Source organism: Leptopilina boulardi, unplaced genomic scaffold (genome assembly GCF_019393585.1).
Source record: "Leptopilina boulardi isolate dan_hultmark-lab unplaced genomic scaffold, ZJU_Lbou_2.1 LbouV2_165, whole genome shotgun sequence".
NCBI lineage: Eukaryota > Metazoa > Arthropoda > Insecta > Hymenoptera > Figitidae > Leptopilina > Leptopilina boulardi.
The window spans coordinates 4992866-5008492 of record NW_026137713.1 but is presented as its reverse complement, the minus strand read 5'-3'; the positions used below and the strand labels follow the sequence as shown (position 1 = coordinate 5008492).

The 15627-nt window shown below is 25.3% G+C and overlaps 1 protein-coding gene across 11 annotated transcripts in view; it reads right to left on the bottom strand.

The window, feature by feature from the left end:
• Positions 1-451: 451 nt before the first annotated feature.
• LOC127277130 (innexin shaking-B) overlaps positions 452-15627 on the bottom strand; it is a 61612-nt gene continuing 46436 nt past the window's right edge. For 9 of the 11 annotated variants that reach the window (XM_051297979.1, XM_051297982.1, XM_051297981.1 and 6 more), the window contains 4 exons: positions 14370-14589; positions 11152-11441; positions 7975-8229; positions 452-1109 (listed from right to left, as the gene is read on the bottom strand). In XM_051297979.1, coding sequence (XP_051153936.1) covers positions 7981-8229; positions 11152-11441; positions 14370-14589 — 759 coding nt within the window. In that variant the 3' untranslated portion in view covers positions 452-1109; positions 7975-7980. Of the gene's footprint in view, positions 1110-7974; positions 8230-11151; positions 11497-14369; positions 14590-15627 lie in introns of those variants that run through there. The other 2 variants (XM_051297989.1, XM_051297990.1) reach the window with 2 other exon arrangements.

The window sequence follows — 15627 nt, the reverse complement described above, 5'->3', positions numbered from 1 at the left end:
AAAAATATTTTTTTATTCTAAATTTTATGAATAAAATTCATGAATTATATTCTAATAACGTTTTTTTTAAAACAATTTTTTATTATTGTATTGTTTCATTGAAAAAAATTTTATTCGTAATGTAAATTTATAATCTCCTTGGCCAATTCGATCTTGAACGTTGATTTTATTATTATGTGAAAGGTTTCAATTTCATAGAGAAGTGAATTCAGTGACAGATTTAGTGTGATGACAAGCGTGTAGGTGTCAACCTTGTTTAGCAATCTGACCCCGAAATATTTAGTCCCTATATAATTCAAAATAGTATTTTTCATCTTTTTTTTTTTATATCTGGTTCCTCTCAAAACAAGAATATTTTTCTTTAAACTAAAAGATTTACTTTTTTAAAAAACAGGAAAACGCTAACGTATTCATTTTCTTATTGTGAATAGTGTACGTTAGCGTTTTCATCTTTAAGATTACATTTTCCTCTCAAAACAAGAATATTCTCCTTTAAAATAAAAGATTTTATTTTTTTTTAAGAAAATAAGAACTGAAATTGACTATGTGATAAAATAGTAACATCCTCTCAAATCAAGAGGAAATCATTTTTAATAATTAATACGTTCCAATAATCATTTTATAGAATACTGAAAGAATAAAAATTTAGAGGAAAAATAGGCAGTGAATATAAACATGTACCAAGCAATTAATACTTTCTTAAAAATATTTTATCTATTTTAAATAAGAAATAAATAATCTAGTAAAATTTTCAATTCGTTGTCGCACGTACAAAAGTCGTCTTTTTTTAACTATATATATATAAATATATAGAAAAAAAAGGCGATCCAATCGGTATAACGCAAAATGTTCGTTCCTCTTTTATGTAGGACGTATATATATATATATAGGTATGTATATATATACAAGCATTCCTTTGGTTTTTGTTATCCTTTGGTATCATCATGATGAGGAACTCTTACGAGAATTCTGTAGACGCAACAGCTGTTGAACTCCGCGATATACACTCGATCAAGAGGATCCTCTAATTCTTGTGTCCTTGAGTTCTTGGCTCCCCCGTTGAGAGTGCCATGCCGTCGACGATCCGCCCAAGATAAGCCTCTCAGAGTCTGCGAACAAATTTTTTTTTTTTTTTTTTTTTTTTGCTTTTTTCTTTTTCTTTTATCATCACACACGACACACAGAAATTACGACAGGACGATAAAATTCTACACACAACTTTTCCACTCAGCATCTCTAAAGGGCGTGTAATGCAAAATGGGCTAATTATTTACTACTCTCTTCCATATTATATATATATATATATACAGAAGCCTTGAACATTTATTTTTATTTTTTGTAAGAATTTCACGCCTCGTGAAAAATTGCAATTTTTATCATTTAACTGATACTTAAGATACTTACATATAATTTTATCTATTTTTTAAATCAAATTTCATTAATTAGTTATTTTATTATTAATTATCAATCATTATTTTAAAAAAAAACGTTGTTTTTAATTAACAATTGTTATTATTTAACCATTACTGTTGATTAACTTTTCTTATTAAGTATTGTTTGTCATTAGTTATTAATTATTATTAGTTATTAATTATTATTAGTTATTAATTAACCATTATTGTTTATTAACTATACTCAATAATTTTTGTTTGTTATTAATTATAAATTATAAATTGTTATTAATTATCAATTGTTAATAACCAACCACTGTTATAAATAAACAATTGTTATTAATTAACAATTATTATTAATTAACAATTGTATTTAATTAACAGCTGTTATTATTTAACAATCGATGTTAATTAACCATACTCAATAATTTCTGTTTGTTATTAATTATAAATTATAAATTGTTATTAATTATCAATTGTTAATAACCAACCACTGTTATAAATCAACAATTGTTATTAATTGACAATTATTAATAATTAACAATTGATTTTAATTAACCATACTTAATAATTTCCGTTTGTTATTAATTATTAATTCTTATTAATAAACAATTGTATTTAATTAACAGCTGTTATTATTTAACAATCGATGTTAATTAACCATACTTAATAATTTCCGTTTGTTATTAATTATTAATTGTTCTTAATCAACAATTGTAATTAATTAACAACTATTCTTCATTATTAAGTGTTAATTAATTTAAAAAGTTAATTATTTATTATTTATAAATCACCATTCGTTATAATTAACAACTGTTATTAATTCAGCATATTTATTACCTTTCTTTTTGTAATTAGTTATCAATTGTTATTAATCAAGAATTGTTAATAATTATGAATTATTATCAATTATTTATTGTTATTAATTATCATTTTTATTAATAAAAAATTGTTATTAATTATTAATTTGTTATTGATCAGCAATTATTAATTATTAACAGCTGTTTTTAAATAATAATTGTTAATTAAAATATTAATTAATAATAAATAATCATTGTTTATAATTAATAATTGTTATTAATTAACTATACCATATTATCACTTAATAATTGTTATTAATTAAAAATTGTTATTAATTATTAATTTGTTATTGATCAGCAATTATTAATTATTAACAGCTGTTTTTAAATAATAATTGTTAATTAAAATATTAATTAATAATAAATAATCATTGTTTATAATTAATAATTGTTATTAATTAACTATACTATATTATTACTTAATAATTGTTATTAATTAAAAATTGTTATTAATTTTTGTTTTTGTTTGTTATTAATTAAGAATTGTTATTAATTAACAATTGTTATTAATTAAGAATAGTTATTAATTAACAATTGTTATTAATTAAGAATTTTTATTAATTAACAATTGTTATTAATTAAGAATTGTTATTAATTAACAATTGTTATTAATTAACAATTGTTATAAATTAAGAATTGTTATTAATTACCATTGTTATTAATTAACAATTGTTATTAATTAAGAATTGTTATTAATTAAGAATTGTTTTTAATTACCATTGTTATTAATTAACAATTGTTATTAATGTTGTTGTCAACTAATAATTGTTATTAATTAACAATCATCGTTAAGTAACAATTTTTATTAATTAACAATCGTTATTGAGTAACATTTTTTATTAATTGACAATTGTTTTTAATTGATAAGTAACCATTATTAATAAATTGTCATTAATTAACAACAGTTATTAATTAACCAATGTGATATTAATTTGTTATTATTTTTTGTTATTAATCATAATTTGTTAATAATAATAATTATTATCAATTATTTATTGTTATTAATTATCATTTTTATTAATAAAAAATTGTTATTAATTATTAATTTGTTATTGATCAGCAATTATTAATTATTAACAGCTGTTTTTAAATAATAATTGTTAATTAAAATATTAATTAATAATAAATAATCATTGATTATAATTAATAATTGTTATTAATTAACTATACCATATTATCACTTAATAATTGTTATTAATTAAAAATTGTTATTAATTATTAATTTGTTATTGAGCAGCAATTATTAATTATTAACAGCTGTTTTTAAATAATAATTGTTAATTAAAATATAAATTAATAATAAATAATCATTTTATAATTAATAATTGTTATTAATTAACTATACTATATTATCACTTAATAATTGTTATTAATTAAAAATTTTTATTAATTTTTGTTTTTGTTTGTTATTAATTAACAATTGTTATTAATTAACAATTGTTATTAATTAAGAATAGTTATTAATTAACAATTGTTATTAATTAAGAATTTTTATTAATTAACAATTGTTATTAATTAAGAATTGTTATTAATTAACAATTGTTATTAATTAACAATTGTTATAAATTAAGAATTGTTATTAATTACCATTGTTATTAATTAGCAATTGTTATTAATTAAGAATTGTTATTAATTAAGAATTGTTTTTAATTACCATTGTTATTAATTAACAATTGTTATTAATGTTGTTGTCAACTAATAATTGTTATTAATTAACAATCATCGTTAAGTAACAATTTTTATTAATTAACAATCGTTATTGAGTAACATTTTTTATTAATTGACAATTGTTTTTAATTGATAAGTAACCATTATTAATAAATTGTCATTAATTAACAACAGTTATTAATTAACCAATGTGATATTAATTTGTTATTATTTTTTTTGTTATTAATCATCATTTGTTAATAATAAACAATTGTTAATTAACAAGTTTTACTTAAAAACATACTATTATAAATGAAAAATAAATATTAAATTTCGTTATATATATATTTCTATTTAATATAAAAATGAAATAAAAAAAAAAATGAGAACCAAATAGAAGTCAAGACTCGATTATAAAAGGGGAGTTAGTTAAAGCACGTTAGGCGCCTATTTGGAGCCTGTGTGGTATATGTCTTAAAATATGCCTCTATATCGTGCTGCTATACGTAATAGAAATGCTCAGATAAAAGTCTCTTCTAAATGAAAATTTATTTTAATTTACATTCTCTAATTAATTTTCCCCTTAAAAAAAATTTTTACAAAAAAGAATTCAAAAAACACACACACAAAATTCATTATACTATATTCTTAAATTTAGAATAAACTATTATTAATAAAATTATAATACAAATATTTTAAAATAACTTCTCAGTATATTCCTTTTTTCCATGATATATAAATCAGAAAATAATTTCTTTTTTGCCTATCGAGGAAAAATAATTAAATATCGGAAGTTCTAATCGCGAATGATATATATTATATTGAAAGAGTTGAAGATTTCTACAAAAGAGGAATAAAGTAGAATAAATGACCATGGAATTGTACGAGATTGGTCTCTGATAAAAAAGAGCTTTATATCCACAAGTACGAATAAAAAAAAAAATAATAAAAATAAAAAAAGAGTTGTAATTTGCAACTCTTCATACGAGGCATAGATTCATTCGTCCTACAAATGTGAAACAAAAAGGTGATATCTTTGCCTCGAGGTGCATGCAATTCTCAGAATTGCAAGATAACTCTCCTCATGTCTGACATTTTGGTTTACGTATATTCGATCGTTCCGCTATTTTTACTCCTCGTCTTTCTATATTTAATTTTCATTGCAACGCTTTCTTATAAAATTAGATTTGCCGCAATGAATCAAATATATAACATTATATACTCGCGGAGCTTTTATAAAAGACAAATCTCTCTGTGTGTGTGTGTGTGTGTGTGTGTGTGTCTTATAATTTTGAGGGTGAATCACCAAAAAATTCTAATCTAATTTAAAAAAAAAAATATAAGTAAAATATTTTCCTTATTAGGTATTTATGGTTTTTTTCTAATAAAAATAATACTAATCTTTTTCGGTGTCTAATTTGCATTAAAAAAAAAAAATGAACTCACATTTAAACAGGATCCTTTTTTTTGCAAATATTCCGAAGTAAAAAGAAAGATTTGTATTGAAATCAACAACATAAATTAGTCAAGATGAAATAAAAATTCTTTAGATTTTATTATTTTTTTATTATTATTTATTATTTTTTAAATTTCACTTATTAATTAATTGTTATTTATAATTTATATTAAAAAATTATTAATTAATTGTTATTAAATTTTGTTTTTATATGTTATTAATTATAAATTAATATTAATTAACCATTGTTTTTAATTAACAATTGTTATTCATTAACAAAATTGTTCTTAATTCTCTATTTTTATTAATTAACAATTGTTATTAATTTAGGTTATTAATTAATAATTGTTATAAATTAATAATTGTTATTAATAATCAATTGTTATAAATTAATAATCGTTACTAATTAATAATTATTATTAATATACAATTGTTACTGATTAATAATTTGTTATTAATTATCAATTCTTAATTATACTGTTAATTGTTATTAATTAACTAACAATTAACAATTGTTATTAATTAACAATTGTTATAAATTAATAATTGTTATTAATAATCAATTGTTATAAATTAATAATTGTTACTGATTAATAATTTGTTATTAATTAACAATTGTTATAAATTAATAATTGTTACTAATTAATAATTCTTATTAATTAACAATTGTTATTGATTAATAATTTGTTATTAATTATCAATTCTTAATTACTGTTAATTGTCACTAATTAACAATTGTTATTAATTTAAGTTATTAATTAATAATTGTTATAAATTAATCATTGTTATTAATAATCAATTGTTATAAATTATTAATTGTTACTGATTAATAATTTGTTATTAATTAACAATTGTTACAAATTAATAATTCTTATTAATTAACAATTGTTATTGATTAATAATTTGTTATTAATTATCAATTCTTTTTTACTGTTAATTATTATTAATTAACAATCGTTATTAATTTAAGTTGTTAATTACCAATTGTTACTGATTAATAATTTGTTATTAATTAAAAATTGTTATTAATTTTCTGATTATTAATTAATAATTGTTATTAAATATAAATTGTTAATAATTAACAGTTGTTGCTGATTAATACTTGTCATTTATAATTTTTTATAATTTGTAATAATTTGTAATAATTTTTAATAATAATAAATAAATATAATATATGAAAAACTAAATTATAAAATTAAATAATAATTATAAATTATAATAAAAATTGTTAATAATTTTTTTTTATAAATAATTTTTTTTAGAAATTTTAACAAAAGACGAAAATTTAAATTCCAATTATATATTTATATACTTTTATATACAAAGAAACATATAATGCAAAATGCGATTCGTTTCACATCCTACCAATTTATTCCAAATCTCTTTTCTAGTGCGTGGGCTGAAATACTAACACTGCGCCAACACTGAAACATTCGTGCGTGTTCACGAATAGTATACTCGAAATCTCTCGGACATAGAATTATTTATGTTAACGGAATTTATTATCAGTGACAGGCAGATTAAGTATTTCATTTACTTGCTCTTTTAACTTTGTTGAAAATATACTGACTCACTATAGTCGAACTTATTTCTTTTCATTTTTTTCGCGCGCGCTCGCGCGACAATTTATATATATATTTGCCTCATTCTCTTAGAATTTGTTTTTCCGGTTATTCCGGAAACTTTAAATAATATTTTTCACAACAGAAAAATTTGTTTCCCTTTATTTTATTTTTTGACACACATTCAATTTCTGTCTTATTTTTAAGTAGAATTTTCAACTGTTTTTAATGAAAAAAAATTTTTTATTCAATAATAAAAAATTTAATCAGTAAAATAAAAAAAAAAAATTAGAAATAATTTTTATTTGTACGAATTTTTAATTGATAGAATTTTTGCGCCGCCGAATTTTCATTTGTCCTAAATTACAAATGTCCGAACAAAAACAAACGATAGAAAGATTTCGGCGCAATTTTTGAAAATTTAACCAATCACGATTTTCTTGATAATTTTTGAAAATTGCGCCGAAATCTTTCTGTCGACTTTTTATTCGGCCATTTGTAATTTTGGACAAATAAAAATTCGGCATCCTAAAAATTTTGGATAAAATAAAATTAGGCGTCTTAAAAATTCTATTAATTAAAAATTCGGGTAAATTAAAATTTGATGAATTGAAAAATCTGTCATTTAAAAATTCGAATAATGCAAAAAACAAGTCTTATATGTTTAAAACAATTTTTGGGGTTAAAAGAATTTGTAAAAAAAAAAAAAAAAAAGATACATTGGGTTATAATGTACAATCCACAAAAATTAATGGGAGAGAGAGAAAGATGAAATGCGTAAAAAAGTGAACACTCATCCATTTTTATAGCAGTGAGCCTTCAAGCCTGCGTGGTTTGAAATGTTAAAGAAGTTTTTAAGTACGGATTTGGTTGTCGACTTAAGTAGAGGATGCGCGCTTGTTCTCTTTCTCTCTCAAAAAGTTTAAGGCAACCAGAATAATTTGAAGAACGGGGGGAGAAGGGATGTTACGGTCGGTGACTTTGTTTTTCGTCGTTAAATCAAAAAAAAAAAAAAACAAAAAACAAAAGAAGAGAAAAAAAATTCCAGGTTCACCAACCTTCGATCAGGCTTCTTGAAGCTCGCCCTTGACTCCTGGTATACTGTGATGATGCCTTGAGGCTAGTTTGTTCGCCAACTCGTGCATCACGTCTCTATATATGACGGTGTCCAAATTTTCACCCAACATATAGAGGAGGAACCAATCTCCCACTTTACTTCGACGTACAATCGTTTCAACAGCATCTCGTCGTACAAGACGAAACCTCAGTCTCAATAGGTGTACCCTCGTTCGAGGCGAAAATATTATGATGATCTGCAACAATTTCGTGGAGTCGAGAAAAATTTTCATTTTTTTTATATTTAGTATTTGTTGATACTAGTATTTCGTTTATTTTTTTTATTTTTTAGGCTCAAAATATGTTTCGTATAGGTTCAAAATAAGGTTGAAGTATGTTCAAAGAAGGTTTTAAATCTACAGTAGGTTTAAAGTAGGTCTACATTTGGTCAAAAATCGGTTCAAAGTAGATCCATTATAGGTTTAAAGTAGGTTTTAAATAGGTCTAAATTAGGTCCAACAGAAGTTCAACGTAGCACAAGGTAGGTTCAAAGAATATAATTAAAGTCTTCAGTAGGTCAAAAAAAGGTTCTAAACAAATCTAAATTAGGTCTATTGTAGATTTAAAGTAGGTCTAAAGTAGGATCAAAGTAGGGTTAGTCTACAGTAGGTCCAATGTAGGTCTAAGAAAGGTTAAAAGTAGATTCTAAGTAGGTCTAAATAGATCCAAATTAGGTCCAATACAAGTTGAACGTAGGTAGAAAGTAGATAGAATTGAAGACTACAGTACGTTCAATAAAGGCTAACGTAGGTCAAAAATAGGTTCCAAGTAGGTTAAAGTCTTTTAGTAGGTTCAATAAAGGTTAACGTGGGTCAAAAGTAGGTTCAAAGTAGAGATAAAGTCTACTGTAGGTCGAATTTAGGTCTAAGAAAGGTTCAAAGTAGGTTCTAAGTAGGGCTAAATGGATCCAAATTAGGTCCAATACAAGTTCAACGTAGGTAGAAAGTAGATAGAATTGAAGACTACAGTACGTTCAATAAAGGCTAACGTAGGTCAAAAATAAGTTCCAAGTAGGTTAAAGTCTTTTAGTAGGTTCAATAAAGGTTAACGTGGGTCAAAAGTAGGTTCAAAGTAGAGATAAAGTCTACTGTAGGTCGAATTTAGGTCTAAGAAAGGTTCAAAGTAGGTTCTAAATAGGCCTAAAAAGATCCAAAGAGGTCCATACAAGTTCAACGTAGGTAGAAAGTAGTTAGAATTAAAGGTTGTAAATTAGGTTCATTATATATTTAACGTAGGTCTAAGAAAGGTTTAAAGTAGAGTCAAAGTATGTACAATAAAAGTTAACGTAGGTCAAAAATAGGTTCGAAGTAGGGTTCAAGACTACTGTAGGTCAAATGTAGGTCTAGAAAAGGTTCGAAGTTGATTTAAAGTCTACAATAATTCTAAACAGTGCTTACAGTAGGTCCAATACAGGTTGAAAATAGATCCAAAGTAGAATTAGTATAAGTTCAAAGTAGTTTCTAAAAAGGTTTAAATTAGGTCGATTACAAGTTCAACGCAGGTTGAAAGTAGGTTTAAAGTCTAAAGTAGGTCTAAAAAGGTTTGAAAAAGGTTCTAAATTGATCTAAATTAGGTCTTCTACAGGTTCGAAATAGATATAAAGTAGGTTCAAAGTAAGTTTTAAATTCGTCTAAATTAGGTCCAGTACAAGATCAACGTAGGTAGGAAGTAGGTTCAAAGTAGGATTTAAGCCTTCAGTAGGTTCAGTGCAGATTTAAAATAGGTCTAAATTAGGTCCAGTACAAGATCAGCGTAAGTCGGAAGTAGGTTCAAAATCTACAATGGATATAAACTAGGTCTACATTAGGTCTAATAAAGGTCATAAATAGGTCTAAATTAGGTCTATTGTAAATTTAACGTAGGTAAAGTTCAAAGTAGGTTCAAAATCTACAGTGGATCTAAACTAGGTCTACATTAGGTCCGATAAAGGTCATAAATAGGTCTAAATTAGGTCTATTATTAATTTAACGTAGGTAAAATTCAAAGTAGGGTTAAATTTTGCATTAGGTCCAATGTATGGTCAAACTAGATCAATAGTAGGACCAATATAGAATCAAATTAGGTCCTAAATTAGGTCTAAACTAGGTTCATAGTAGGATTAAATTCTACATTAGGTCCAATGTAGTTTCAAAATAGACCTACAGTAGGTTCAATATAGATTCAAAGTAGGTTCTCAATAGGTCTAAATTAGGTCTAAAGTTCACTATAGGTTATTGTATTTAGTAATAATTAAAAATTAAATCTTGACTCTAAAGAAGAAATTAAATAGAAACAATAGTAAATATATTTATTTTTTTCAATGTTATAATGTTTAGTTCGAGGTCGAGTGAATATTTAACACGCGAGATTTAAGAGACTTTAAAACGACCTCGTTTGCGATAATGAAGTTAGTGACATAAAATTTGACCAAGTGTGTAATTAAGAAACACTTGAGATTCTTAAGGTCGCACCAATTTTGGCGATTGCTAATAAACTGACGACATTTTAATGTGTTCTACTATATATATATATATATATATATATATATATATATATATATATATACACTAAGACACCATAATTTCTCTAGTCGCGCACAGTTGTGCCAAAAATAAACAAAAATAAAAGTAAAAATAAAATTTTGAATAAAGAAAGTTGTCACAAAATTTTATTATCAAATTTGTGCAAAATATTTTATTTTAACTTTAAAATTGTTAACAACAATTTTATTTTTAGATCTAAATATTGAGAATGTAAAATTAATATCCTTATATTTAGTGAAATAGTATTTAATTTTTTCTCATGAGTTCAGTAAAAAAAAAAAAGAGTAGTTAATTATTCTCTCATGTTTTACAAGAAACAATAGACATACAATAATATTTTTAATTGAGGTTCAATAATTGCTTTCTATTCTGTCAAGTCACTTCATTAGAACTAATTTCTGTTTACTTGGCTATTTATGAAAAAAAAAACTCTTTATTTAACGGGAAACGACTTATGCCATTAAAAAAAGACTCCTCTAATTCTAAGCTAAATTTCCGTTTAAAATAAACAGAAGAATTCAATGCAAAATTCTAAGAGGAAAAAAAGAGGAAAAAAAGAAAAAAAAGCTATAAAGAATAAAAAAAAATGTGTCTTACCCTATAAATAACAGTCAATAAACTGAGAATGCCGAGGAAAAGGAACCAGAACCAAAGGAAGACGTAGATCTTCTCGTTGACGACATTTAGTGGTAATATGCAAACGGCATCGTGTCTCTCAACTTCACCGCTAACGCCATATTTGTAGAATGTGCATTTGGTCATCCTTGGGAAGACGTAGATCATTGGATCGATACGATCCTCTTGATCGGACTCAAGAAATCGCAGGACATCAATGCCAAATGTAAGGAAGGCACCATCGAAGAAACGATTCATCAGGAACATCTGGCCTGCGTGGATATTTCACTCGCTGTAGACGACTGCATTGGAAAGTTTAAAAGAGACCTAGGAAGATTGGGAGGTCTATTTGGCACAATAAGGTTTCATCGAGAAAAGGGTTCAAAATTTTTTTTTATTCCTTCTAATGGCAAAATTTTTTTTTTTTTTTTTTTGTAATGAAAATCCTTTTTTTCCCTGAAGAAACATTCTTTTCTTTACCAGTGCAGAAATTTTTAAACGGGCACTGGTAGGGCCCACGTAGGGAAGCCCCAAGTTCGCAATGGGGAACCCAACTGGGGCTACATAAAAAAGCCCTATTTCAGCCCGATTAAAATCGATTAGAACTGGAGCCCGATCAGGGCCTAATTTGGTCCCGGTCGGGTTCCCTGTTTCAGCCTAGTCAGGGCAAGATTGGAAAATTTTTGCACTGGTATATCTGATGTTCGATTCTCATTAGGGAGGATATAATTGAGGGTCTGATAGTAAAAGTGTGGAAAAATATCTTTGTAAACTAGAAACAAGATAGTAAAACTGTACCGATACTGTCTAATTACTGTATAGTTTCACTATAGAAACATTCCAATATAGTTAAACTATCCAAAAAATAGTTTTAATATAGTTTAAGTATCTGGAAACTTGATACTATACCTGTAATTATCTATCTAGAATCTAGATAGTTTCAATATAGTTCAAGTATCCAGAAACTAGGTAGTTTTCGTTAAGTTTAACTAAGAAGAAACTGAATAGTTTTTTCATAGTTTAACTGTCCACAAACTAGACAACAACAGTAACAACTTCTTCGAAAAAACTATGCAGTGACTATTTAGAAAATATTACAATTGTACTGATACTGTATAGAAACTAGATAGTTCAAGCATCTAGAAACTAAGTAGTTTCTGTATAGTTTAATTATTTAAAAACTAGATATTATAATTGTCCTAACCTTTCTGAATAATCTATATAGAAACTATAATAAAATCTGTATAGAATACAGATAGAAACTAGATAGAAACTAGGTAGAAACTAGATTGAATATAATTTAGATATAAAATAGATAGGAACTAGATAGGAAGTAGATAGAAACTAAATAAAAACTAGATACAACTTAAGTAGAAGCTAAATAGTATTTAGATAAAAACTAAGTAGTTGTTAGACAGAAACTGGATAGAATTGAGATAGAAACTAGATTGAATATAATTTAGATATAAAATAGATAGGAACTAGATAGGAAGTAGATAGAAACTAAATAAAAACTAGATACAACTTAAGTAGAAGCTAAATAGTATTTAGATAAAAACTAAGTAGTTGTTAGACAGAAACTGGATAGAATTGAGATAGAAACTAGATAGGAAGTAGATAGAAACTAAATAAAAACTAGATACAACTTAAGTAGAAAATAAATAGTATTTAGATAAAAACTAAGTAGTTGTTAGACAGAAACTGGATAGAATTGAGATAGAAACTAGATAGTTTAACTGTTCTGACCATTCTCAATATCTTAGATTTCCTAGATAGTTTCCATATAGCTTATGTATCCAAAAACTTGATAGTATATTTTCTAGATAGTTTCTAGGTAGTCTTTGGCTAGTTTCTAACTAGTTTCTTGGTAGTTTCTAGGTAGTTTTTGGCTAGTTTTTAACTAGTTTCTTGTTGGTTTCTAGATAGTTTTGAGCTGGTTTCTAACTAGTTTTTTGGTAGTTTCTAGGTAGTCTTTAGCTAGTTTCTAACTAGTTTTTATGTAGTTTCTAGGAAGTCTTTAGCTAGTTTCTAACTAGTTTCTTGGTAGTTTTCAGGCAGTCTCTTCCTAGTTTCTAACTAGTTTCTAGGTAGTTTCTAAGTAGTATTTAGCGAGTTTCTATTTAGTTTTTAGGTAGTTTCTAGAAAGTCTTTAGCTAGTTTCTACCTAGTTTTTGTGTGGAAACTAGATAGTTTCCATATATTTTACATACCCAGAAACTGGATAATATAACTTTTACTATCAGCCTCTCAATTATTATTACAATAATCCAGTTATTTAATTTTCGATTCACTACTTTGCAAATAGAAAATACAATTTTGACTTACAATCTTATAGAAAAAAAAAATGAATAAATTCAAACACAGTAAAAATCTAATTTAAATGAGGTGCTTTTCAGTGTTGTTTGTGTTAGTTCTCTTTGACATTTTATTAGGGCGTTAAACTTTATTTTTATACATCAGAGCTCTCACTCTCTCTACAAAAAAAAAAAAAATATTGAAGAAAATTTAGGGTGTATTATAATTAGAAATCCGACATCAATTTATCTTTTCTATATTGAGTTTAAAAATAATAATTAGTCTACCACCTATGATCAATTTTCTTAAATAAATACTGAATGTTTTATATTCTCACTAAAAAAAAATTAATAACTATTAATGTTTACTATTAATTACACTGGAAAAAAAACTTTATTTTATTCATAATAATCGTTTACTTGACTATTATCAAATAAATATTTATTTGTATTAAATAATTATTATTTAAGTCAAATTATAATTAACAACAAATTATATTTGTTTCAAATACAGAAGTTAATGATTCAAATACAATTTATTTAATTCAAATAAAAATTATTTTATTCAAGTAAATATTTATTTAATATGTAACTGATTATATGAAAAAAAAATTTCTTTTTCAGCGTACATCTAATTGTAAAATTCTGAAAATTCTTTCTGATTTTGTCGAATATTTTATTTCTTTTAATTTTCTTTTGCCATAGAAGAAATAAATTAACTTTATTGGAGATGGTATAAAATCGTCTTTCTTGAATTATGAAAGTGATTTTATCATTTTGTGGAAGAGCGAACGACGCAATCTATGGACCACCCTATACATTCATATATACATACATACATAACATATATGTATGTATATATATTTATAAATATTATACAAGAATAAAAAATGCAGGTGGACTTACCGATTACATTGAGCAGGGCAAGAAGCTCGCAGAGGTAATATCTGTACGCCCACCAATTGTGGTAGCGAAGATTCTCCCAGAGATAATCCAACAGCATCTTCTTCTTTTGCTTCTTCTCCACTTCGGAACAGAGTCCAATGTCGAGGTCCATCATAAGAGCGTGAATCTTGCCGCCCTCCCAACCCTTCCAAAGCCATCGTGGCGTATAGAAAAGTATTGCCTTGAAAAAAAAAAAACACAGATAAATTAAAAAAATTAATTAAAAAAAAAAATATTTACGCATTTATGTATAGAGAGAGAGAGAGAGAAAGAGAGAAAAAAAAACGTAATTGCACGAAGAAACGCAACGATCAATTATCCAAAGACAAGGAATCGAGAAAACTGTGTTCGGCATTCCGGCAATCCTCCACCTCCCCTTCATTTCAACAAGGATATAGGGAGCCGAACGCGGTATTTATTATCCGTGCATAGTGCATATATGTATATAGCTTTCCAATAGGGTTTTTACTAAAGATAAAAAAGTGTCGATAGAGATGCTTTTTTTCGCGTCCAGATAAATTAAAATTCAAGGCCAACAAATCCCTGAAAGGCTCGTTTGCCGATAAATCTCGACCCTGGGAATAAAGCTCTCTTGTCCTTCTCGTACTATTCACGCAATTTTATCTATATTTGTCTTTTTCTTATTCTTCTTCTTCTTCTCCTTCTTCTTCTTCTTTTATATGCATATATAGACATACACAATATGAATAATTATTGTTGGGATTTAAAAGCTCTTATATAAGATTATTATCCACTTTTTGAATGATTTTTGTTTTATTAATTTTGTATAGAATAATTAAAACTAAAGTAATTTCTTTGCAATCCGTTCGTCGTAGAGCACAGTTCGATTATCATGGCAAAGGTTGACATAGCAAAAATTTGATTACAAACCGTTACTTTGGTATCAGTTAGTTACTATGGTAGCAGTTACTATCGTACCAATTACTATGGTACCAGTCACTTTAGCACCATTTAGTTACTATGGTACCAGTTACTTTAGTACCATTTAGTTACTTTGGTACAGGTTACTATGGTACCTATTACTTTGGTACCAGTTACTATGGTACCAGTTACTTTGGTACAAGATACTATGGTACCATTTAGTTACTATGATACCAATTACTATAACAATTAGTTAGTATGGTACCAGTTACTTTGGTACCATTTAGTTATTATGATACCAGTTACTATGGTAGAAATTACTATGGTACCAGTTACC